General features: G+C 36.1%; 3 protein-coding genes across 3 annotated transcripts; 1 reads left to right on the top strand and 2 right to left on the bottom strand.

The window, feature by feature from the left end:
* Positions 1-1,271: 1,271 nt before the first annotated feature.
* LOC141644159 (uncharacterized) lies at positions 1,272-2,518 on the bottom strand (the record flags this gene model as incomplete). Its single annotated transcript, XM_074453632.1, has 1 exon — positions 1,272-2,518. A coding segment is annotated over one exon (1,095 nt), but the record flags the coding sequence as incomplete, so codon positions are not given.
* Positions 2,519-9,608: 7,090 nt separating this feature from the next.
* LOC141644158 (putative hexosyltransferase MUCI70) lies at positions 9,609-17,016 on the top strand. Its single transcript, XM_074453631.1, has 10 exons — positions 9,609-9,692; positions 10,078-10,306; positions 11,652-11,813; positions 12,968-13,323; positions 13,495-13,706; positions 13,787-14,043; positions 14,138-14,316; positions 14,919-15,019; positions 15,681-15,759; positions 16,678-17,016. The coding sequence occupies exons 2-8, from the start codon at positions 10,084-10,086 to the stop codon at positions 14,988-14,990; spliced, it is 1,461 nt and encodes a 486-aa protein (XP_074309732.1). The 5' UTR covers positions 9,609-9,692; positions 10,078-10,083; the 3' UTR covers positions 14,991-15,019; positions 15,681-15,759; positions 16,678-17,016.
* A 719-nt stretch (positions 17,017-17,735) lies between these two features.
* Positions 17,736-22,532, bottom strand: LOC141644157 (cullin-3A). Its single transcript, XM_074453630.1, has 2 exons — positions 22,055-22,532; positions 17,736-19,923 (listed from the first exon to the last, which is right to left on the bottom strand). Exons 1-2 carry the CDS (start codon positions 22,213-22,215, stop codon positions 17,883-17,885), a joined length of 2,202 nt encoding a protein of 733 aa, XP_074309731.1. The 5' UTR covers positions 22,216-22,532; the 3' UTR covers positions 17,736-17,882.
* Between the last annotated feature and the right edge of the window lie 772 nt (positions 22,533-23,304).

Below are 23,304 nucleotides of genomic sequence, written 5' to 3'. Positions count from 1 at the left end.
TTGTAGGAAACCGGAGTATATGTAATTGCTTTCAAAGCAATTTGGCCGGCTGGAAGAACGCGTAAACCCACCGGGTATTTAATCCTGCGACGGAATTTGCGACGGATTTTCCGTCGCAAGGTTTGACTTTCTGTTTGACTTTAGGGACACGTGTCCCATATGAACAGTGATCTGCGACGGATTTTCCGTCGCATATTTTGACTTCCTGTTTGACTTTGGTGACCACGTGGCCTTCAAAGAACAGTGATATGCGACGGATTTTCCGTCGCAAGTCAAGTCACCGCTTTTGCGGCCAGTATTTGCGACGCACTGATCCGTCGCAGGTATTTAGCAGCGACGGAATTTCCGTCGCAGAACCAAAATTTGCGACGAAATAGAGCGACGGATTAAATCCGTCGCAATTCCGTCGCAAGATCTATTTTTGCGACGGGATTGACATATTTGCGACGGAGTTTTCCGTCGCTATGGAACCTTTTTTTTGTAGTGGTAGAGCTGGCCAACAGCACGGGCCAGCCCGGCCCGACCCACCCTTAGCCCGCTACCCCACACGGCCCGCCCCCTGACCAGCCCGACCTGCTCATTCCCCCTAGCCTGGCCCGGGTTCCATATTCCCAGCCCGGCCCCGGCCTGGCCCGTCTATTTTTGGAAAAATTTAAAAAAATTATGTTAGGCCCGCTAGCTCGGCCTGCTTCTAGCCCGCCTCGGGTCAAGCATGTCCCAGCTCGGCCCGGCCCGGCCAAGCCCCCCCCCCGCTTTGGTCCTGGTCCGACGGCCTACTTCCCGAGTACAAGTCTCAATGTGTGTAATCGTTTAATATAGAAAATTGTTAGCATTTTATTTAGTTCAAGCAATAAGCATCATTATAGGACATCAGGACCAACGTCAGATTAAGGAATTAAGGAATACAAGATGATCAGATTCAAATTTAGGCCATATTAAGTACACTTACCCTAAATGAACGAGTCATCTTTAATTTAAAATCACCAGATATATAGTAAGATAAAAAATAATTGATAATCTCAAAATAACAAATGCTAATTGTAATTGAAACATTTAGTGATCTGATTACATATAGCCTTTAATAAAACGGTTTTTCACAATTTTTTTGATTTTCTTATTATGTATATAAAAAATAAAATTAAGTACATCTCCATGTATCGATTTCAATATAATATTCTCCATAATTATGTATATGTACACAAAACATGATCGATACACTTTCAACATAAAGAACAAAGGGGAAGGGACATAATGACCTAGCTAGCTAATGCACATATAAATATATGATATTCATATACTTTAAATTGAATGGAAAACAAAAGCAAAAAGAACTTACATCAACACAATGAGTATTTTTCTCATTGTAATAATAATTATTAAATGTGGGCATTTTACCATATAATAATATACTTTACATACCTAACTAATTAGATCCATTATCTCCATGATGATTTACATTATTCGACCCATTTCCATGAGTATGTGACCCCATACTACCACCTCTTACACCACTTAACGCCGCGAACAAGCTCGATTGTCCCTCATAACCACTACCGCCACCACCACCGCTAATAGGTTGCCCCGATAGAAACGTCGTCATAGGGGTATTACTTGGAAAATTCATAAAATGTAACCCACTAGCCATAGTACCATTACTATTATTATTGTTATTATTAATATTATTAACACCATTAGTACTAGGAAATGTCCACATTGATGTACCTCCATTACCCGGGACCGGACCCTGACCTGTACCTGACCCGACATATGAGATCCGACTTGGATCCATATCATTCTCGTTCTCATTCTCATCCTCGTCATTGTTATTGACACGTTTCTTCGTGTGACACGTGTCGAGATTTCCACTATGGTGTAGATTAAGCATAGTTGGAGATGAAGTGGATGATAATTCCAACTCACTATTTCCACTAACAACATTAGGGAACAACATTCGACAGTTATTCGGGTCGTTAGTCAACTGATGACCGTTAATCATCATCATACCCGATAAACTCATTAAATTTTGTGGACTAACGTAATTATAATTATTCACGTTATAATTACAATTATAACTAGACGTACCATACCCATACGACCTAGAATGTAACCCGGTCGAGACAGTTGAACCGGACCGTCGAACCGAAAGACTTAAAGAAGTAAAATTAGCTGGAATAGTCCCGGTTCCTGTGGCAGCTATTACAGACGGTTCAGCTTGTTGGAGGAGCCACTCAATGGTTTCACCATCAGACCGGTGGCCGAGCTCTCGGGTCAGTTGGAAAACCCTAGCAGCACATTGTGCTGGCATTCGGATACGCCGGCCCCGCCCGTCTACCTTTGTATGACGGTCCTTAGTGGTGGCCCGTTTTAGGGCCGGTTTAGGTAAACCGGCCGATCCGGGTTGGGATTGGTCTTGGACCGTTGTTTTGTCGGTTTCGGACGGTTCGAGTTTTTGTAGGAGGTGTAGAGGAAATGTATTATTATTGTCCATACTATTAACTGGTATAAATCCCGTGCAATGTTAATAGTAATAATACGTGTGTAATTATTATAATGTGGACCTTAATATATGAAATTATGAGCTTAGTAATATTTTGTGGGACTTTAAAAATTTGATACTTTTGTTTGAATTAATAGAGAAAAGAAGAGTGATGTAGTGAGAAATGGGAGAAGGAGAGTTGTGAGGTTTAAGTAGGAGCAACAAGGAGTGCTTGGAGGAGAATTATTGGAGGGTGACAGTTGGGAAATTGATGTTGGATATTTTTTTCTAAAAATAATACTTTGTGGAGAAAGTTCGAACTCTGAAGTAAGATCGTTGTACGATTTATAATGGTATATAAGGGCAATAACAATGGTAAGAATATAAGAAATTTCATATAAATTAGGAGTTTATTAGCCATGAGCTATAGAATAAAGAGCTCTTCATATCAAACCGTTTTAAAATGAGAAATCAATCTCGTGCCAGAAAAAGGAGAGGAGAAGTAAATTATGAGTTTAAGAAGTTCCATATGTGATGATGTGTCGATAAAAAAAGTTGGTATGAAACTACAATTATTGCTATTGTCCTAATAATTCGTATATCTTAACATAATATTGCAATAGATGCGAATATTATATATAGGTTATTTAAAAATCGCTTACATGAGTATTTATTTTACATATACTTTATAGAGTCGAAAGCTGATACAACATGCATGCATAATCAAACTCGAGCATTATTGTCTCCAAAATTTAGGTTAAAGTTTTTTACTAAACTATTACGAGTAGTAATTAAGATCGTTGTATAAGATACGACGTGTTATTGGCTATGAGGTACATCAGTAAAATGAGTCACACTTATTTGTAAGGATCAAATATTGTTGTTGTTCGTGGATGATTTAATTAGGGACAGCTGGAGCTAGTTGAGGATTGAGACTGAAAAATGGAGTAGATAATAAAGTATGCATGAGTGTTTTCACCTGAACTATTAATTTCATTTTGGGACAGTTGGACTACTTGAAGGATAGACAATTATTTGAGTTCTAGACAAAACAGTTTCTCCACCTTATTTTCAAGGTTATTCTCCTGAACTGATTTTTTTTTTTTTTTTTTTAAGAAGACGATAAAAAAACGGAATAGTTCGTAGTAATTCTAACAAATAAATGAATAATCACATATATTATAAACTACTAGTAACCAAGTGGTGTTAGTCCAGTGGTAGCTGGGTTAAACCTTGAAGCTTGCAGAAATGCAGGAGTTGAGAGGTCACGGGTTCGACTACCAGCTGGGGCGATGATCACTTGGCCACTGCAGCCCCCCGAAGGGAGTGGCTTACATGGTCCATGTGGTGGTGCGGGAATGTATGAGCCCGGGGAAATTCAACCCCTCATCATCAAAAAAAAAAAAAAAAAAAAACTACTACTACAGTTTTGTAAACAATATGAGTAAGTATACAAAATTAGATTACGGATGTCACCATTATTTCACTTGTACTTTGCATGTATATGAAATTTTTCATGTATTTGAAAGTTTGCAAGTTATAGCTAGACAACTCTTTAGAGATTTTAAAATATGGGGATATATAGTGTCATTGTATATTACTCAATATCTTTTGTAAACTTATGAATTGTAACCCTAAGCTAGTCCGAATTACTTTGATTATCTTTTTTTATTATGTTTACTACGTTTCAAGTTTCAACTACACTTTTTTTTCAACGACAATCCTATAATTAAAGTCATTATTTTCATGCGAAGTATATATCCACTAAGAACATGACAACATAGTTTCAAAAATTTCTCATTATTTTTATGAAATATAATAACCATTATCTGATAAAAAGGTTTTGTAAATATAATATTTACTTTCTATCGTAAAATGGTCATATTTTGCTCGTCGTGATTTATAACCCGTCACAATAAAGACCAACCGGCATAGTTTTGACACTTTGTTAATCCATTCTCTCACACTATGAAGTGATGACTCCTAACAAGCTTAATTTGGTTGATTCATAACAAGCACTTTGCATGCTTGCACAATTATGGTAGTAGCTAGCTGGAGACTTTACAGGCCAAGTGGCTAGCTTCATCTTCACTCAAAGGAAAAAAAAGTTGCTATTATTTTGCAATAATCAATCATTGATGTCAAATTCATGCATGTATTATCAAATCATCAATCATAAGCTGTACGTTTATGAAATTAATTTATACGGACACCTTGTGTTATAGACTTATGAGTAACCTAACATACAGTTAAGATTGATTGGATTTAGGGTTTCATCCAATCTCATTTCAGACGGCTGATAATATCTTAATTCACTCTGATCTTAAGTTAAAATAGATAGAACGTATGTATTTTTTGATAAAATGTCAACATATCCTGATAAGAAATCACGACTATTTTATTGCTAGAAACTGATAATTTTAGTTATAATTTTTTTATCATAAAATCTAATATTTTGTATCTAGATTAGACATTTAATTTATTGAAAATGATGACAATGACAAGACAAAATATCTGAAAAACCAATTTTGAAGAATAAATCCCCTTAATACTCTTAACTTAAATGAAAATTTGGAGTAATATGGGAAGGAGTGACCGTGAGCTTGATCAAAACTCGAATCTACTATTTTATTTTATTTTATTTTACTTGTGAACTAGTTGAGATCCCGTGCTAAAGCACGATATTTGTGAGGGTTAAATTAATTGAGCTTTAATTTTACATAAATGGGTTGTAGTTATAATAGTATGTACGTTATTTAAAAAGGCAAAATTTATTTATACATCATAACATTTTGGAGATTTTATTTGTATTAATTATACTATTTAATTATACTCTATAATCTATATTAAACACTATAATGTTTGGAACTAGAACTTTTCTGTGTATAGAAATATAGGATACTGAATATTTTATTCGTGGCAAAGATTGCGCATATAGTTATGGAAATTCTATTAGTATTAAATAAGGTAATATTAATATAAAATATCAATGTTTGGGGCCCACCGGGTTTCTTGTTTTACAGAAAAAATTATACTTACACATTGAATTTTTCGTTGGCCCACTAATGTATTGAATGGTAGTGAATTAAAATGACAAAAAAAAAAATAGGCCCACTTATAGGAGAATGCATTTAGGCGGGAAAAACATTGAGTTTTCTTATTCTTTTAGTTTCGTGGGGATGTTAAAGAAATAACATATTTAAAGTCACACTAATTAAATTTTGTTATTAAACTTAATGTATCGCTTGCTATCAGTTTATTATATATAGTAATGTTATCATACGAAACACTCCATTAACTTAAATTCCAAGCTAAGTAGAAAAAAAGATACGAAATATGAACAAACTATATATGTCAACTAAAAACTTAAACTGATGATTATATATAGAGATCAATAATTACGGAGTATAACTTTATTTACAAAGTTATTACTTATGGAGTAAAATAAATAAATATCATTTCCCTTTTATCAAAGTTAAAACCCTAAAATAACATGCATGAATCATAACATTCACTTGATATAATCATTACATTTGCTTTACACTCCACATATTATAATTTTTCTATTGATGAATAGTAATAATATGGAAGAGCAAATAAAGCCTTGCATAGTTGCATGATTGCATCAACATGTTAGTTAAGATGTGTTTTCAATTGAACAGTTCACTTTTAATTATTAAATCGTTCCAAAAAATTTCCTCCATATAAAAGTCAGTACCATCACAATCACTATCTTATTGAAAAGACGATTACGTACGGATTATTATATTTTTCAAATTAAGACGGAAACTGTTTAATCATAATCAACATAGGATTACTCGAAATCGGCTTATAATGTTCATGATTAATTAGGAATTAGGTGTCGTTAATCATTGGCATTATTTCCATTTACAGTGATTAATTAATTAATCGTACTATGATTTTATCGTCTTGTTTAAGGAATCGATAGTACAATGGCTTTAGATTTTAGAATATGTTATGTTTAGCGCAAGTAGCAGTAACAATCATAGGACGTCTATGTCATTAACACTCGTGTTGTCATGCATGGTTGATTTTTCAAACGGATTTGTTAAGCAATGTTAATCACATCTATGCATTATTATTCCCTCTTATCCAACTACGGAATAGTTATAGTTATTTACATTCTTATTCTTTTGTGATGAATATTTTAATAAAATGTAAACAATCAGTTAAATGAGAGGGAATTTATAGCAGTAACATTATTACATTTACATTATTGTTTTCGTTCAACTTTAATGATCAAATGCGACTTTGTGATTCAATGTTTGTCATATTTTGGTTAATCCACTTATTTACTTATGTAATGTGCGTGATAGGTCAAGATTTAAATCGAACCTGTTAAAACTAAATTTAAATTGAAAATTGAAGGATGTCCAATTAGTAATACTCCGTCACTACTACTTATATACAGACTTTTTTTGTTTAAAGGAGCTACGAGGACAAATATGTTATCCAGGGATTCGAATCCAATTCATAAGTATTTCCCTAATGACTTTACGAGCTACGTTAGCTGATATCTTCATAGGTACTGTATTATTTTAAACTATAGTAGGACTGTCGACTGAATATAATTCCAAAGTTGATCGATCAATTTCATTAAGATTTAATTGGAATGTAGGGTTGTTCAAAATTAGAAATGTAATTATCAGTCATTGACAATGGAGTTTGTCTCCAAATGACAAGTCCATATGGAATGGTTAATGTAGGAGGAAGAAGCTCACGTGCAAATCCAACTGTATTATGATAACTACGTATAAATATGCCGGTGATGATTGACAAAGATGTTTTACCAAACGAAAAGACGATTCTTTTAATACTTAATAATAATACATTTTTGCCATGTCGGAATGTTGGTGGTTGACTTGTTTTACATTTCCTTTTATCTTCTCTTTATTTTGTAAAAATCGAGTAATCGAATTAAAATACGGGTATATTAGTGTTCAACAATAAAGCGGGTTAAATAGATAAGTTTTACACGATGCTTATAAACAGTGTCTCATCCACTTATATGGGATAATATTCAACCCGTTTAACATTTTAAACGGATATAACCTTCTTAAGAGAAACCAACCGTTCTTTTTCATTTTCTCTTATATATAAATTTATGTTTAATTATTATTCTTATTCTTTCTCCACCTCAACAAATAATTAATTTAGTTTGGGACCAGAATAAAATCTCCGCAAAAATTAGAGAAAAAAAGATGAAAACAGAGAGAAAAGAAAACGAAGATAATTCAAATGACGATAAAACTTCCGATTATGTTATGTCTTTATCTTATAAACTAAAGTCAAATATAAAATGGGAACCCTTTTAATTAATGGATGAAACAATATATGATGCCAAATAATTTCATTAAGATGGTTGTACTATTAATTACTCTAATCTCACATCATAGATTTATTGGTTTAATGTTTGCCACATGCATGTGGTATGGAAGGGAATTGACGTATTCTTTGTCCCAACCTTTTGACAACAACCTTCCTTTGTTTTTTTAATTATTTTTTCCTTAAATTTTCCCACTATATTTTGTATGGTTTCATTATAAGAAGGTTGTTTGATGTATAGCCTAATTCGTCTTCTAAAATGATGGTTGTTTAATGTTTAGTGTATGATCTTATGAGGATTGATGATACTAGGTTAAACAATGAAATACGTCAAGTTTCAAATTAAAGGTTTTATGGCCAACAATTATAATCTTTTTTTTTTAATTAATATAGTATACTCAAAAGTGATATTTATGAAGCTTCAATTCTCATTTTCACATAAGAATCCCTTAAAGAAAATGAATTATACAACAGTTTAAGTCATTCTTAAAATTTTAGCTTTTCAACAAGTAATTTTACTACATCATAAGTCATAACTCCTTGTCTAATTGGATACTCACATGCTCCAATATCACGTAAAATTCAGTAAGTAGATTATACAACCAGTTGTATTGATTGTATAGAACATAACCGGAGCTTTATAATGTATTTATTGAGCTTAGATCTATAGATTAAGAGCTTTGTTTGAAAGAATCTAGACCCTATTATAAAAATATTGAACTTAAAAATTTATAATGAAACTCAAAAATAATATATATGAGCTCAGTTAGATTTTAATTAAATTAAAATACAAATAAAAGAGTCCGAGAAAACTACACATAAACTCAGTTAGATTGATTATGGTGATACAATATAATCGTACAATCAGTTATATAATAATATTTGTGCGTAAAATTCAAGCTTTGAACAAACTAATTTAATTAATTTATAGAATGAGCTTACCGACTCATTTTCATATTCCATTGTTTTCAATAAGACCATGAACAAAAATAATACTTCATTTTCGTATAATATATTAAAATTTTAGATTTAAATCTGTGATCTATTATTCAACGGAACTCCGTCACAACTAGGGCTGTTCACTCAGTGGTCCGAACCAGACCGGACCGAATTTTGTTTGGTCCAGTCCACGGTCCACCTATTTACGCTACTTTGGTCTTCGGTCCGGTCTTGGACCAACCCGAATAGACCGCGGACCGGACCATGGATCGAAGTTATGTAATAAAAGAATTTTTAAATTTGTAATATTATTGATTTTATTTTCTACTTTGTTTACACGTATTATAAGATGTGTAATTATGTAGTTAAATCTCGTAAGAATATAATGTTGTTTATTTTGATCATTACGAACTTCTCGAGTTCTAGTTTTATATGCTAAAACATGTCAATGACAATAATATTTGCTCCACTTTGGTCCATTTGGTCCGATCCGGTCCGATCCACGTGTTTTTATGGTCCAGACCGAACCGGACCAATATTAATATAGTCCGGTCCTCGGTCCACCTCTTAACCCTTATTTAGTCTTTGGTCCAGAGAGTTTGGTCCAGTCCGATTCGGTCCCGAACCAATGAACACCCCTAATCACAACTCACAAGTCACAACTCATAGCACTTCAATCAAAATCAAAACATATTTGATTCCTAGCCCAAATTTATGCTAATGAGATCCAACGAAAGCCCAATGAATTTAAAACCCACTTGTTTTCTCCACTTGAACAACATAAGTTACATAACGTAGCCTTACGTAGGCTCGTTCTACTCGTTCAATTTTTTTAATATTTTTTTCATCGAATACAACACCACCGACTTCTGTAAATATTTGCCAATTTAATTTCTCCAAATTTCCCCCATACTCAGATCTTCCATTACAGGTACTTTTACGCCCTTTTAATTTTTATTTTGCACTATATAATACGTAGTTTAATACTTTAATCCCCCTTTAGTTTACGAAATGATTTAGGGTCGACTAACATGAATCATCATTCGCCGAGTTGAATAATTTGCTTAATTTATTTCAAAGGAATGATTTTTATGATACCCTTTTGTCTAATTTGAATTGGGTATTTGACTAATTGTTCATTAATTTGATATTCATAGTTCAATGGGTAGCTTAGGGTTCAATTAAATGAGACAAATGTTAATAATTTTGTGAATTTTAGGTAAATTTTAAAAAAATTGATGAATGCAATAATATTTGCAGAAATGAGGTGGTTGATGGTGAAGATTTACGTGCTGTGTGAAAATGAATTCTTATAGGGAGGAATGACAAGTATGTACCAAAGAGGAGATGTTATTGTAGGAATCGTGTCGAAAGCGAATGATAGAAGTGATGGTGGCACTGGCACTGGCACTGCCCTTCGAGCTAGCCGTAGGGCTAGGAGGTTTGGTTGGATCAGTCGACAGCGACTCTCGGTTTTGTTGATGGTGATTGGAGCTATTTGCTTTGTGTGTGTCACCTTTTTCAGTATTAAAGTGCATTTCCATGGTGAGAATTGTATTCAATATTCCCTATAGTTCATATATATTTAAATAGAACTGACTTATATGTGAGACTGTCTGATACAAGATTCATCGCTGCTCCTTTTATCGGAGTGAGAACCTTTTATGCAATATATGTTCTCTCCTATAGTCCTATGTTGCTTTAGATGTTGCATGCTCGCCAATTTGGTTGCTTTCTTATTTGTGGTTGTACTCATGTATGAGAAAGTAACCAGATTGAAGAGCATGCAACATATTAAGGCGACAAATGCAAATGAGGCGCACCGTTTTTACAAACAAATTTGTATTTTCATAGTTTTTTCTGTGCACACTTTTTCCTGGGATTTTAGGCCTCGTTTGGATAGGAAAAAAGGAGGGAAAGGGAGGGGAGGGGGAAGGAGGGAAGAGAAAGGGAGGGGAGGGAGAATGGAGGAGGTGATTTTCCCTCCAAATCTTGCTTATGTTGGTGGGGAAATAATTTGCCTTGGAGGAGGGAAATGGAGGGATCCATTTTCCCTCCCTTCCAAATCCCTCCACCTTTATTTTGCTAACCACACAATGGATTTCTCATCCTTCCAATTCTCTCCCCTCCCTTTCCCTCTAAATCCCTCAATCCAAATACACCCTTAAAGAGATTTAACGGGTAAAGAAATATAAGCTAGGTATAATGGGCGAAGGGAAGGATGCTGTTCTGGTAATGAAACAATCTTACCCTCTACGAATATCTCAAGTAGAAAATTGGCTTGATGGGAAAACAATGTTTGCCTGCACCGTGTTGCATATCTAATCTAAGGGGTGGTGTCGAAGGAAATGAGGTTAAGAATGTCACTAAACTCTTGTGTGTATTCCATTGATATTTCTCTTTTCAAGTGAACACTAGTTACCTCATATATTCTTTAATGGATAGTATGTATGGTGATTTCCTTTTTCACGTTGTGGTTGGATTCGGGGTCAAGGACGATGTAAGCAGCCTGACCTAACCGGACCGGGCAACAGAGGCCGGTCTGACCAGAACTGATCTGGATAGAGCCAGGTTCCTCTTGGGTAGTTTATTGATACCTCGAGTTAGAAGCCAGACCCCATTGGTAATTCTTACATCTAGACCCCTTTTCCCCGTGTCTCTCGGTAGACATTGACCTCAATTAGGATTATGGCGAATATGCCAAAATATATGGAATTGCACGGTAGTGCACTTTATTAGGCGTGCCTTATACTACAGCCGCACCTAATGTGCTAGCGGCTGAAACGCATTGTTTAGTTCCTAAAAGAATATTTTATAATTTGTATATGTATCTGTTGGAAGGTCTTTCAATGAATTGTTATCTTTTCTAATTATGGATAAAAATTTGTAGGTGAAAAGGAAATTGACAGGAACATTTCAAAGGAACAATCTTCTTTTAGTGTAAGGGATGGCCTCTTAGTGATCAACAATACCTTGGAATCTATCTCATCCATTGATATAGAAGATAAAGTTGCTGAGATCAACCCTCCTCCAAAAAGGAGATCCCGGAAACGTAAGTCTAGTCTACTATGCTGTGCTTTTTGCTCTGTCGTGTGGAGGTGTAAACCACATGTTAAATTCTTGGGAAGGGGTTGTCGGAGTTAATGTATACTTTGTACCAGTTATGAGTTGTGAAAGTCTTGTAGCTCTGTTATTGCGTAAGTTCATTTACTTGCATCTCTTTCTTAGATTTTCATATTTCTTTTTGAAGGAAAAAGGAGATTTTCATAAATTAATATGCTAGCAGATAGTTAAACACCGTAGAGTTGATTGTTGAGTTAGGCAACTAAATCAATGACCGAAGTTGGTTACCGACCTTAGCCAACACTAATTTTTATCTCAGCTTGTTTTACATCTGTATATTACTAGATATGTATTTTTTTTTTTTAAATAGTTTTTATTGTGCTAAGACTGTACTTCGTACCAGATCAATGGTAAAAAGGATCACAGCTGACCCTTGACCCATGTTAAAACAAGGTTTTGCGAAATACGGAGTAGTAAATTAGCCGGCGTATATAATTGCTTAAGTTTTCATCAGTTTGCTGCTAATCTTTTATTTGTCACACATTTGATATTCCAGGTGTAGATTTACTCTATGAACTATGAAGGCACTTGTTACTTGTGTTACTTCAACACTTTACTTTTGTGATTGTATAAATTGACAACACTTGATAACTATCTTTTTTTTTGGGTTTAAAGGCGTGTCCTCACAGCCTCATTTTAGGATAGTTTCCGAGTAAATAATTGAGTCATGCGGAATCAGACATAACTTAATCTGTGGAGGACTCGTTGTCTTGTGGGTGAAAATGGAATATATGGCAGAAGGCAGATAACGAGGTTTCTGTTGTCACCATAGTTGGAGTAGAACTAACCAAAGAATTTAATGTTTGAAATGCTCTTGTTTTTCTTTGAATGTCAACTTAGATAGCATATGCGTAAGTAAATAGTTAGCCTATTCTGATATTTGGGATTTGTAAGTAACATTATTTCTCTGTTATTATGTAGATTACTATAATGGCTATAATCAATGCTACCATAAGTTGTTGTACATGCATAGCCTACATGTTGAACTTGCCTACTAACAACATCCTGCCACCCTCCTCCCCCCGTGCGTGTGTGAGTGTGTGTGTGTGGTTTTTTTTCCTGATATTATCTTTTCTCATACAGATTATCCGTGTGACATTGAATTTGCAAAAAGTGTTGAATATATCCTGGAGCCCAAAGATTACATTAACTTCACGAGGTTTAAATTAGATTATGTCGACAAAGAGGATAAAGCAGTCATTAAGAGCCCATCTGATCTCAGATTTGGAGGACATCAATCCCTCGAAGAGCGGGAGAAATCTTTTCATGCTGGAGATAAGACTCTGCATTGTGGTTTTGTAAAGGGGCCTGATGGAATTGGGGGTTCTGGATTTAAATTGGATGATAAGGACACCAAGTATATGCAGTCCTGTGTTATTATTGTTTCATCTTGCATCTTCGGTAGTTCTGATTTTCTAAGGAGGCCGACTAGCAAATTGGTGAGTGTATCATGCATATTGATGATGACAGTATCTTTACATCTTGTAAAGTTGTCTATATTTCCAAATTTTCTCCATATCGAGGCTGAGCCCCTTGGCAGGCTCAGGAATTCTGGTAGGCAAATAAAATTTTGAAACCAAATGTGTAACATACGAATTTGCTTGTAACAGATCAGTGATTATTCCAAGAGAAATGTATGCTTTGTTATGTTCCTGGATGAGCAAACATTGATAAAATTATCTGCTGAAGGAAATGTTCCCGATGAAAGAGGACGCATGGGTTTATGGAGAATTGTTATTGTCAGGAATTTGCCATACGAGGACATGCGTAGAAATGGCAAGGTCCCGAAGCTTCTTGCTCATCGCCTATTTCCATCTTCTAGGTAGTTCTTCTTGCCATTGTTATTAATTGTTTGTGAACAGTATCATCTCTGTATGTTGATGGCTCACTTCAACTATGCAGGTATTCAATCTGGCTAGATAGTAAGATGCGGCTTAATGCTGATCCATTGCTAATTTTGGAACATTTTCTATGGAGAACACGGTCAGAGTATGCTATTTCGAAACATTATGATCGTCAGTGTTTGTGGGAGGAGGTGCTCCAAAATAAGCGTCTTAATAAGTACAACCACACTGCTATAGATGAGCAGTTCATGTTTTACCGGTCTGACGGGCTTACCAAGTTTGATGTCTCCGACCCTCATAAACTACTTCCAAGTTGTACGTTCTAATCTCTGTTTCTTTTAAGGGGTTTCTTTACTTGCAATAACCCGCAGTTGTCCATTTAATTATGTCGCATATTCTTCATGCGCAGATGTTCCCGAAGGCTCATTTATAATCAGGGCCCACACGCCAATGTCAAATCTCTTTTCTTGTCTCTGGTTTAATGAAGTCGATCGTTTCACCTCCCGGGACCAACTCAGCTTCGCCTACACCTATCTAAAGTTAAAGCGAACTAATTCTCGTAGACCATTCTTCCTTCACATGTTCAAGGTTACATTTTTGGCTAATATGTGCTTATTCATTTGTTATATACTTGAGAGTTTGCTGTTAGCATTTTGCACTTTTCTTGCTCTCTATTCTAATAGCTCCTCGACTGCTCTGAGACCATTCTTTGGTGAGAGTAAGTAGATCTAAAGCTTCAAAAATCGGGTGAACGATGAGAGTACACTAGGTGCTTTTTTTCAAAACTGAAATTGGAGATAAAGAGTAATTAGTTCTTAGCTCCATTTACTGTCTTCTCATATAACATCTTATTGCGGAACGTACAGAAGTTTAGTAGGATAAGAAGTTTTCTTTCAGTGGTTCTTTCTGCCTGTAGTCGGTTTCAAGTGCAAATGAGAGTTCTTTTCTTATATATCTCGTACTTATACCTTCCACTTCAACAGAATTAAGAAACAAACATGTTGATTGTAATTTGAGAGCTCTTATAACACAGTACTTTATAGCAGGTGTAATTTTAATGCTGTTCACGGTCTCTATATACAGTATATATGCAACCAGTCTTTCTTATTTAATACGGAGTACGTAACAATTTTATCATTGCTGAACTTTGTAACTGAGTGATTATTTTTGGGAATGCTTGTTCCTTGTAGGATTGTGAACGCCGAGCACTAGTGAAGTTATTTCATCATAGGGACGATTCTTCTCTGCCGGCTCCTCCTTGATCACTGAGAAAGATTGTTTTCCTGACATGGTAATAGCCCTTATTCATTTATTCTCTATCTTTGCATGAGGAGTTGTACTCTTAAGGGTGTGTTTGGATTGAGAGATTTGGAGAGAGGAAAGGGAGGGAGAGTAGGGGATTTAGAATCCTTTGTTTGGATAGCAAACAAGGGTGGAGGGAAATGGAGGGGGAGGGATTTGGAGGGATCCATTTTCCCTCCAAGGCAAATCAAAATCTCTTCACAATAGGCAAGATTTGGAGGGAAATTGTATCCAAACACCAACATCCCATTCCCCCTCCCCTTCTCTTCCCTCTCTTTCCCTTCCCTCCTTCCCCCTCCCCTCCCTTTCCCTCCACTTCTGCTATCCAAACACACCCTAAGACTCAACTTCAGTAGAGAATGTGATCATATACTAGTCTTAAAGCTCTTTATGAACTCGGATGCATTTCCAAGTGATTTAGTTTTTGTTTATTGAGTAGCTAATAAATCACCAGCGTTTCCTTGTTTAGAAGAATGAATTTGGCCATTTGGGACTCTTTGTTTTTAGGTTTTGTATATATTTATCCGAACCATCTACAACCATTTTTTTCTCCGTTTTTACTGGCCAGCAGCATTTTCACTAGTAAATATGCGTTTCTTCCTTCCTGATGGTTTTTTTTTTTGGTTGTGTGGGGTTTTATACCTCTTCAGCAATTCAACCTAAGATGGCAAAAATCTGATGAACCTGTGGATTAATTTGTCTGTGCGTCCTCGTTATCCAGAAGTCCAGGTTAGTTTTATATTTATATCTCTTGTCTCTCATCATGAGTTCGTTTCTATTTCAGTGAAATTGTTGCTACTTCCACCATATTTATTTTGTTCTCATCTGAATGCGATTGTCTAAAGTTGTCAACTTTGATCATTCGTATAATCAAATATGTAGAGATACTATGTAAATTTTGTCACATTTTATTTATCAAAACTACTACTTCTATATTATTGCTGTCGGCTACACACTTTTGAGGTGTAGATCAAATTGAACAAATCAGTAGTTAAGTTCACGTCTTTTCTTTTCTAGCTGCGAAGAGGATAGTGTACCATGAAGAACATCTGATGCCCCACAAATTTGTTTATTTCGCATTCTGAATTCAAGACGAACTAGGAACAATAATACACTATCATGAGATTGAGATGATATGTGTAAGAATATGGCTAAAGCCTGACATGATGCAAAGACGTTGAGTTTCAGTATGATGAATCTCGAACTTCTGAGATGACTAGAGAAATCATTAAGAGTATGTTTGGATTAATTTTTAGAAGGGAAACGGAAAAAGTGGGTGTTATCTCTCCAAATGTTTCCGATGTTGAAGGGATTTTTATTAAGCTTATAGGAGAGAAATGGATCCCACTATTTCTTCTCCTCCGTTTCCTTCCAACTTACCTTCCTAAACAAATAAATGATTTTGGCCCCCTCCCTTTATCCTCCAAATCTTTTCATCCAAACAAACCCCGAAGACAGCGTCCATTGTTTGTGTATTTACTTTGTGGAGTAAATACTCTTAATTCTGAGATGACTAGAGAAAGGAGTGCTAATGCTTGTTTAGATGAGTCGACCTGATAGACGTGATTGAACTTTAAATATGCATCCTTAATCAACAGTCTGGATATGCAGGTTCCCTTGAACTAAACAACTGCTGTTTCTCTGCAGTATATCAGAATTGCCATCCCGTCTGCGTGGCGCTCACCTTAGTCGTATGACTCACAGACCTTGGTTTTCGGATGATTCATTCTTCCAGTGATGTAACTGCCCACGAGAATGATGATGAAGTTCCTGATGAATCTATGATTTCCATGTAATTTGAGATTTTTGTGCCGGCATTATTCATTCCAACAGTGATGAATAACTGAGTTTGTGCTCCTGACGTGTTCAGAACTCTTACCTGTAACTCCCGAAGTACAAATCTTCACAGGTTCCTATTTGTGATCTTTGTAAAACTCCGTCTCTTGAGAATCCCTTGGAGCCAAAATAAATTTAACATGTTGAAAAGAGTCGGACTATTTCTTTAATTTTAACAGACGTAATTATTTTGATTAAGAAAGTCGTTACAAATCAAGTACAATTTAAAAAAAAAAAAAAAAATCCGAGTATTGAGTAGTATCCGTCTATTGTAGATGAGTTAGTGGTTAGGATGTCTGGTAAGTTACAAGTGCTCTAGGATGTCATAAAGCAATCTTTCGGATATCTGAATAGTATTTATCAATACGCTGAAACACCAAGCAAAACTAAATGAGCCATCAGACATATTGCCCCAAATACAGCGACGGCAGCCTGAGTTGTGAAATCTGTTCTATTACTTCTACCTCCTGTCTCGCTTCCTGTGACAAAATATATCGACAAAGATGTGTTCAGGTGAGACTCTCGTTTTGTGTCTCACGCAGATACGCGTTAAATGGGACAGGTGAGCTGCTAGAGCTACCTCCTATACACCAGCATACAGACTTCCCACTGAGCAACATGACACCGAAACAACTGTACTTAAAAACAACAATGTAGCATCAATACATGGGTGCTTAAAAACAGCTACCAATATTACAAGGGCATATGAGGTCACAGCCTTGTAGGTTCTGCCCTTTGGAACAGATAAAAAGTGTTCCGAGAACAATAACGGGATTACCAGGCCAGCAACACATTTTGAGACAACTCACTGTGGTATCAGGTCATCAGGAGACCAAACGGAAAAATGCATGTAAAATCAACGCCCAACATTGAAGGAAAACTATTCAAACTTCCATTGAGATGGGTATAATTCAAGCGCAACCGACACATTAATCAACATAAGATACAGCATTGAATCCATTTTCAGCAGTAAACATCAGAATGACACAGTAAACTGCACTAAAACATCCCTCACCTTACGCGAGGTAACGATACAACTTCCTATCAGCACTATCCCTTTCCAAGAACTCCCGTTCGATGAGGGACTCAATACGCTTCTTAATCTCCACTGGGTTTGGCAAGAAACGAGACTGCAATTGCTTTGTGACTTCTGCAATAACATTATTATGATCTAAAACTTTCCTCGACTTCATTATCCTTACCACAGCAGCTTCTATCTGTGGTTTTCTATCCTCCTCCACCCGTTGTCTTGTCTCCTGTTTCTCAGGCTCCGACTCTTTCTGTGATACAACTGTTCCTATCTTGACCTTATAGAATTTGCTTGAGAACTTGTCGTTGAACAAGAAGGAATCATTCTCACCAATATCTTTGCTCATGGGCTCTTTCCGAAGAACATTCTTACCCTTAACAAGAGCCAAAGACTGCAAACATCTCTTAAGCTCTATGGTAGGAATCTCAGTAGCTAGCTCGATTTCCCGATACGTAAGTCTATCGGCATTATTAAAGAGCATTAAGACACACATTTGATAGGTAGAGACATTTAGTTCATGCTTCTGACCCTTACCGAAAGTTGCTTTAATATCGGCAGTGCCCATGTTAGTTTGCCACGACAATCTTCTTCCGGTGTGTGTCCCGAGGTAATACGAACGGAACTTTTCACAAAGTACAGATAATTCAGCAGGCAGGTTGCAAGGAATACTTGATTGTGTAGGCCAAGAACCGGTTGTTAAAACCTGCACAGCCAGTGTGGGCCCATCCCCTAACTCTGCACCATGGCTAGAATAAAACCCTTGAGTAGTATCCTCAGAAGTTTTCATGTCAGTGAACATTCCCTCCAACTTCGAAGTAAACTGATAGCCACACTCTGTCTTGAGCTTGACTATCAAGCTTCTCTCTGCATCATCGGACACAGTTTTTCCTGATAACAGTCGTTTGGCCAAATGCTGTTTGTAGTACTTCTCGAAAACGTCTTTTTCTTGCAAGTATCTGAACAACATCATGACTTTATCTAGTACAACCTCCACATCTTCTTCACTAACACCCTTAAGACTTTTACGGAGTTTATCATCCACAAATAGAGATATAAACTCGGGCGAACGAGGATTCAAATTGATGAAGTACTCAAATGAAGAATTCAGAGCATTCTGGAATGTCTTATCATTGCCAAATGCTAAACTTATTATTTTATCATATTTATCTTTCTCGTCTAGTAGACGCTGCACAAATTCAACAGGATCCTTCACCCGTTCTGGGTCAGTAACAAGCTGCTTGCCGGTGTCTCTGATATGAGACGTCATCACATCTCGGACGGTGTTGGAACCATTAGTTACCCGACGAAACAAGTTATACATTCGCCCAAGATCTTCATACTTATCATCAAGAAGCATATTCACCAGACCTGAATTCTCCATGTGAACAAGCCTTAGCATGTGGTTAGCAACCATCTCCCTCTCCACCACTTTAGTTATCTTTTCTTCACTCCTAACGTCCAGATAATGAGAAACCCTTTCAATTTCTTCGTTTAACCGCCTCTCGGCCTTTTTCAAGTAATCACCGCAATCACAGCTCTCAATGAACTGTTGAGATTCAATATGGTAAAAGTTAGCAGAAACTTCGAGAAATGGCTTCTCAAAGTCCTCTTGGTAGACAGAAGGACCTAGATCCATAAACATCTTGATTATGTTCCTCATTAGCCCCCTATTTATAACTTCCCCAGTTCTCTCTTTTAAAACTAAATCAAGAAGAGTGTTTAAGAGCCTTGGCTGGATATTGCTGGAATGGATAACATGGTCCCTCCACAAGTTCAGGCCGAGCTCATACACAGGTGTTTTGTGAGTGCTGGGAACGAATGTTCTGTCCATGTACATCAGTATATCCCGGATCATCTGTAAAGCTTTGTTATGTTCAGCCCATTTTCTGTTCAACTCTTCAAGGAAAGAGCCTCCCTGAGCCACTTCTATGGACCTTGAGATTTCTTTCAGATGTGTAGTCATGGTTGCCACAAGTCCAGAATACAATCTCTCACCGTACTTGTGGAGAACCATATTGTAAGCATTTCTGCATAGTAGCAAGCATAAAACAAAAGCATAAATGAGAAACGTGGGGGGAAGCAAAAAATTAAGGCTACAGATGCATGAGCACAAGCCCACATGTAAAACTGCAATGTCCATTTAACCCATTTCTTCACTTTTAATTGAGTACAAATTACTTTTACCATTTCAGCCGAATGCCTAAATCTGATATATTCTAATTTTACCATCATCCCTACAAAGATACAAGCTATCTGGCACTGCTTTTTGTTGATAAAAGAGTATTCCTAATATCAACTTCGATGTAGAACTCCCCACTGTGGAGAGCAAAAGAATTTCTAGCATACTTCTCATTTTTTCTATCATATTACTACAATCCAAGCAATATATTATTCTTATTCTTTACAAATACTAACGATGTGGAAAGTTATTAAATAACACTCAACATAGGTGCCATGAACTAAGCAAAGAGATACTCTAATCCTTCGCCCATTCATCCACGTATTATATTTGAAGCTCCCCGTTCTGAGAAAACAATCGGCTATTCTCATAAGCAAGAAGATATCTGACTATCTGAGTAATTCTATCACTCAGCAGAGTAGCAGCCAAAGAGCATGTATGTAATGACAAAAGCAGTCGCATTAAAATCTTAGTACATAACAAGCTAAATCCACCACAAACCAGCATTTGTTAGGCCCTCCCTATACGTATAACAGCAGCTACTCTAACTATGCACATGCACCAAGTATTTCTAGCCACTTTCCCGAATATTTCCCTTACTCCCCAGTCCCCACACAAATTGAATGTTCATTCTGTAATTAATTCCCTGGAAGAAAACATCGTTTTGATTCTGGCAGCTTGCGTGCATGTGTCTAAAAAGAGCATCTCCAAATATTTAAATATCTATCAATATAAGAGTGACATTTCTTTTGTTTACACACTTAGAAAAACAATACCACCACAGGAACATACAAGAATACAAAAAGCAAATACCACCAGATTAAACAGATGTTGCTTGGTGGGGTGAAGAAGTTACATGGAACCAACATCATAGGAATCAAAGTTGAGAGATTGCAAGAGTTCGTAACAGGATAAGCAAAAGAAATCGGACATTGCTTCTCTCAAAATGATGAACAATGATTTTCCCGATTGCACTGATTACAGGGTAGGCAACCTAGGTTGATTGAAAGAATATCTGGAACCTACCAATTAGATTCAAATCCTTTTCAGGCATCCAATATAGTAGAATGGGGTCATCAGATAGAGGGATGAAATCTAAGCTATTCTGCCCACCAGGACCGCAAAAACAACATTGCACAAAACTAAATCCAAGCCTTCCAAACATAAAGTTTCTAGGAATAGTCAAGTACTACAAAGCTATCAACTGATACATCCAATCACAGTAAATACTGCTCAAATGCATTGCTCACTTTGACAGTGGTGATTTGTGGTGGATTAACATATAGAAGCACCACAAATTGTCACCTATACAAAATGGGCTGTTCAAAAGGGTGAATAAAACACGGCCAACAATCCATCATAGACAGGTTCACAGGTAAACAGGTGATGAAAGATTTTGGTTGCTCAACATTCAAAAGCATCAAGTATCCAACCCTCTCCGAAAACCGACAACAGAAGCACAACCTCATCCTACAATTCATAATTCTGTTCACGTTGTTAATTCCTGGTTTTTCACTGGCCATTGGCCAAACATTCAAAAATACATCCAACTAAGATGTTACACACATTACAATAAGATCACTTCGCCACCGCTTCCTCAAACCCAGAACAACACACACCATTCTTTCCCAAGGTTTATACTATATACCTTCCACAACTTCCCAGTTATCAAATCATCATAGCTATTCGACTACTCCCTCCTTCTCAGTCAATTGTACCTTTCTAATTCTTCGTCAGCCATATTTAAATCAAAGCTTATACATGATCGAGACGAGCTTATAAATGCAAGAACAAATCTATTCATGTACTCCCTGCGTCCCCGTCAATACATTTACACATTTTACTCTTTGTAATCGATATTTAAATCAAAGGTAAACAAATGATCGGGACCAGGTGCATAACAAACATCACCAACATCAATTAAATTGTATAAATGAGCAGAAAACAAAATCAATTAATTAGAAAGAAGAATGAATCACCTATAAAGCTCTTCAAAACTGAGATTACTAGAATTATGATTATAAATCTCATGAATCGCATGCTCCAGTACTTTCCATGTTTTATCGCCGTATTTCGGATCAACCACAACCTTATGCTTGAACGCCTCAATTTGAAACGGCTTTTTCCTTTGATTACTCATCCTTCAATTGAATAAATAAAACCCTAAATAATTTACGATTCCAGAAAATCCCCAATTTAATCGCCCAAAATGCAGAAAAGTGAGATTATTGCGAAATCGACATGATTGAGAGGTGTCGAAAAGAAGATCTGTTGATTAAAGTTGAGATTTGAAAGGGAAAGAGGGAATTTAATTGGATTGCGATTGGGGATTAGGGTTTAGCTTTTCAATTAGGGTAACGATTGTCGGGGAAAAGAAAAAAGGGGAATTATTGAGAGGTTTGGAATTTGAACGATGGGTGGTGTCGTGTAAATAGAAAAAGACTCCGTCATTATGAAGTCGATATGATAATTTTGTAACGGATATGGATTTTTTTTTTTTTTTTTTTTTTTTTTTTTTTTTTTACGAAAAGACCCGCAATGGTTATCTTTGTTCTTTGGTGTACAGTGTGTAACCCCGATTATATGTGATGGCGTGCAAACCACTTATATCAGGTACCACCGGAGAGTGACAGACTCAAAATCTAGAAAACATAAACTTAGACCATATCAAAGTTTTATCAAAGTTTTAACCACTAGAATTTTGAGTGGTTTTATTATAGAATGATATAAGGCGATTTTTTATTGGGTAAGTAATTATGAATATTTATTTATTGTTGTGTGAATTATAATGTATAACAGCTTTTTTATACGAACTCGTAAGAAGTTTGCTTCTTTTTTATTAAAAATGCAAGAGAAAAACAAAAATTGCCTTTTGACGTGTAAATAATATGGGATTCGTGAAGTGGGAAAGTCATAGAGAGGAATAATAAATAAAAAAAAAAAAACTTTTGTCGTTCTTGATTGTTGTAAGACTTGTAACGAGTGATTTAAATTTAGATCTAACTACGGTGGTTTATGAAACGAGTGGTGGTGTAAAGTGTATTTCCATGATGCCATGATGGTATTGGGTAACAGTGTAACACGAGCCTTGAAGAGTTGAAGTTGTGGGTTGTGCGCATTGGTGGAGCCAGGGAGGGGCTAGCAGGGGCGGTTGCCCCCGCCGACATTTGAAAATTTTGAAATTTGTAGCTAAAATTTTCGAATTTTTTTGAGGCCCCCTTATAATATT

This window comes from Silene latifolia, chromosome 2, assembly GCF_048544455.1.
Source record: "Silene latifolia isolate original U9 population chromosome 2, ASM4854445v1, whole genome shotgun sequence".
NCBI classification, from domain to species: Eukaryota; Viridiplantae; Streptophyta; class Magnoliopsida; order Caryophyllales; family Caryophyllaceae; genus Silene; species Silene latifolia.
This window is presented reverse-complemented; position numbering and strand designations above follow the sequence as displayed.

Excerpts from the sequence above, each read along its gene's own strand:
- LOC141644158 (XM_074453631.1), top strand. The coding sequence starts at position 10,084 with ATGACAAGTATGTACCAAAGAGGAGATGTTATTGTAGGAATCGTGTCG. Across the intron at positions 13,324-13,494 it reads GGAGGCCGACTAGCAAATTG|ATCAGTGATTATTCCAAGAG; the intron begins GTGAGTGTATCA and ends TGCTTGTAACAG. Across the intron at positions 13,707-13,786 it reads CGCCTATTTCCATCTTCTAG|GTATTCAATCTGGCTAGATA; the intron begins GTAGTTCTTCTT and ends TCAACTATGCAG.
- LOC141644157 (XM_074453630.1), bottom strand. The coding sequence starts at position 22,215 with ATGAGTAATCAAAGGAAAAAGCCGTTTCAAATTGAGGCGTTCAAGCAT. Across the intron at positions 19,924-22,054 it reads AGTTTTGAAGAGCTTTATAG|AAATGCTTACAATATGGTTC; the intron begins GTGATTCATTCT and ends GCTACTATGCAG.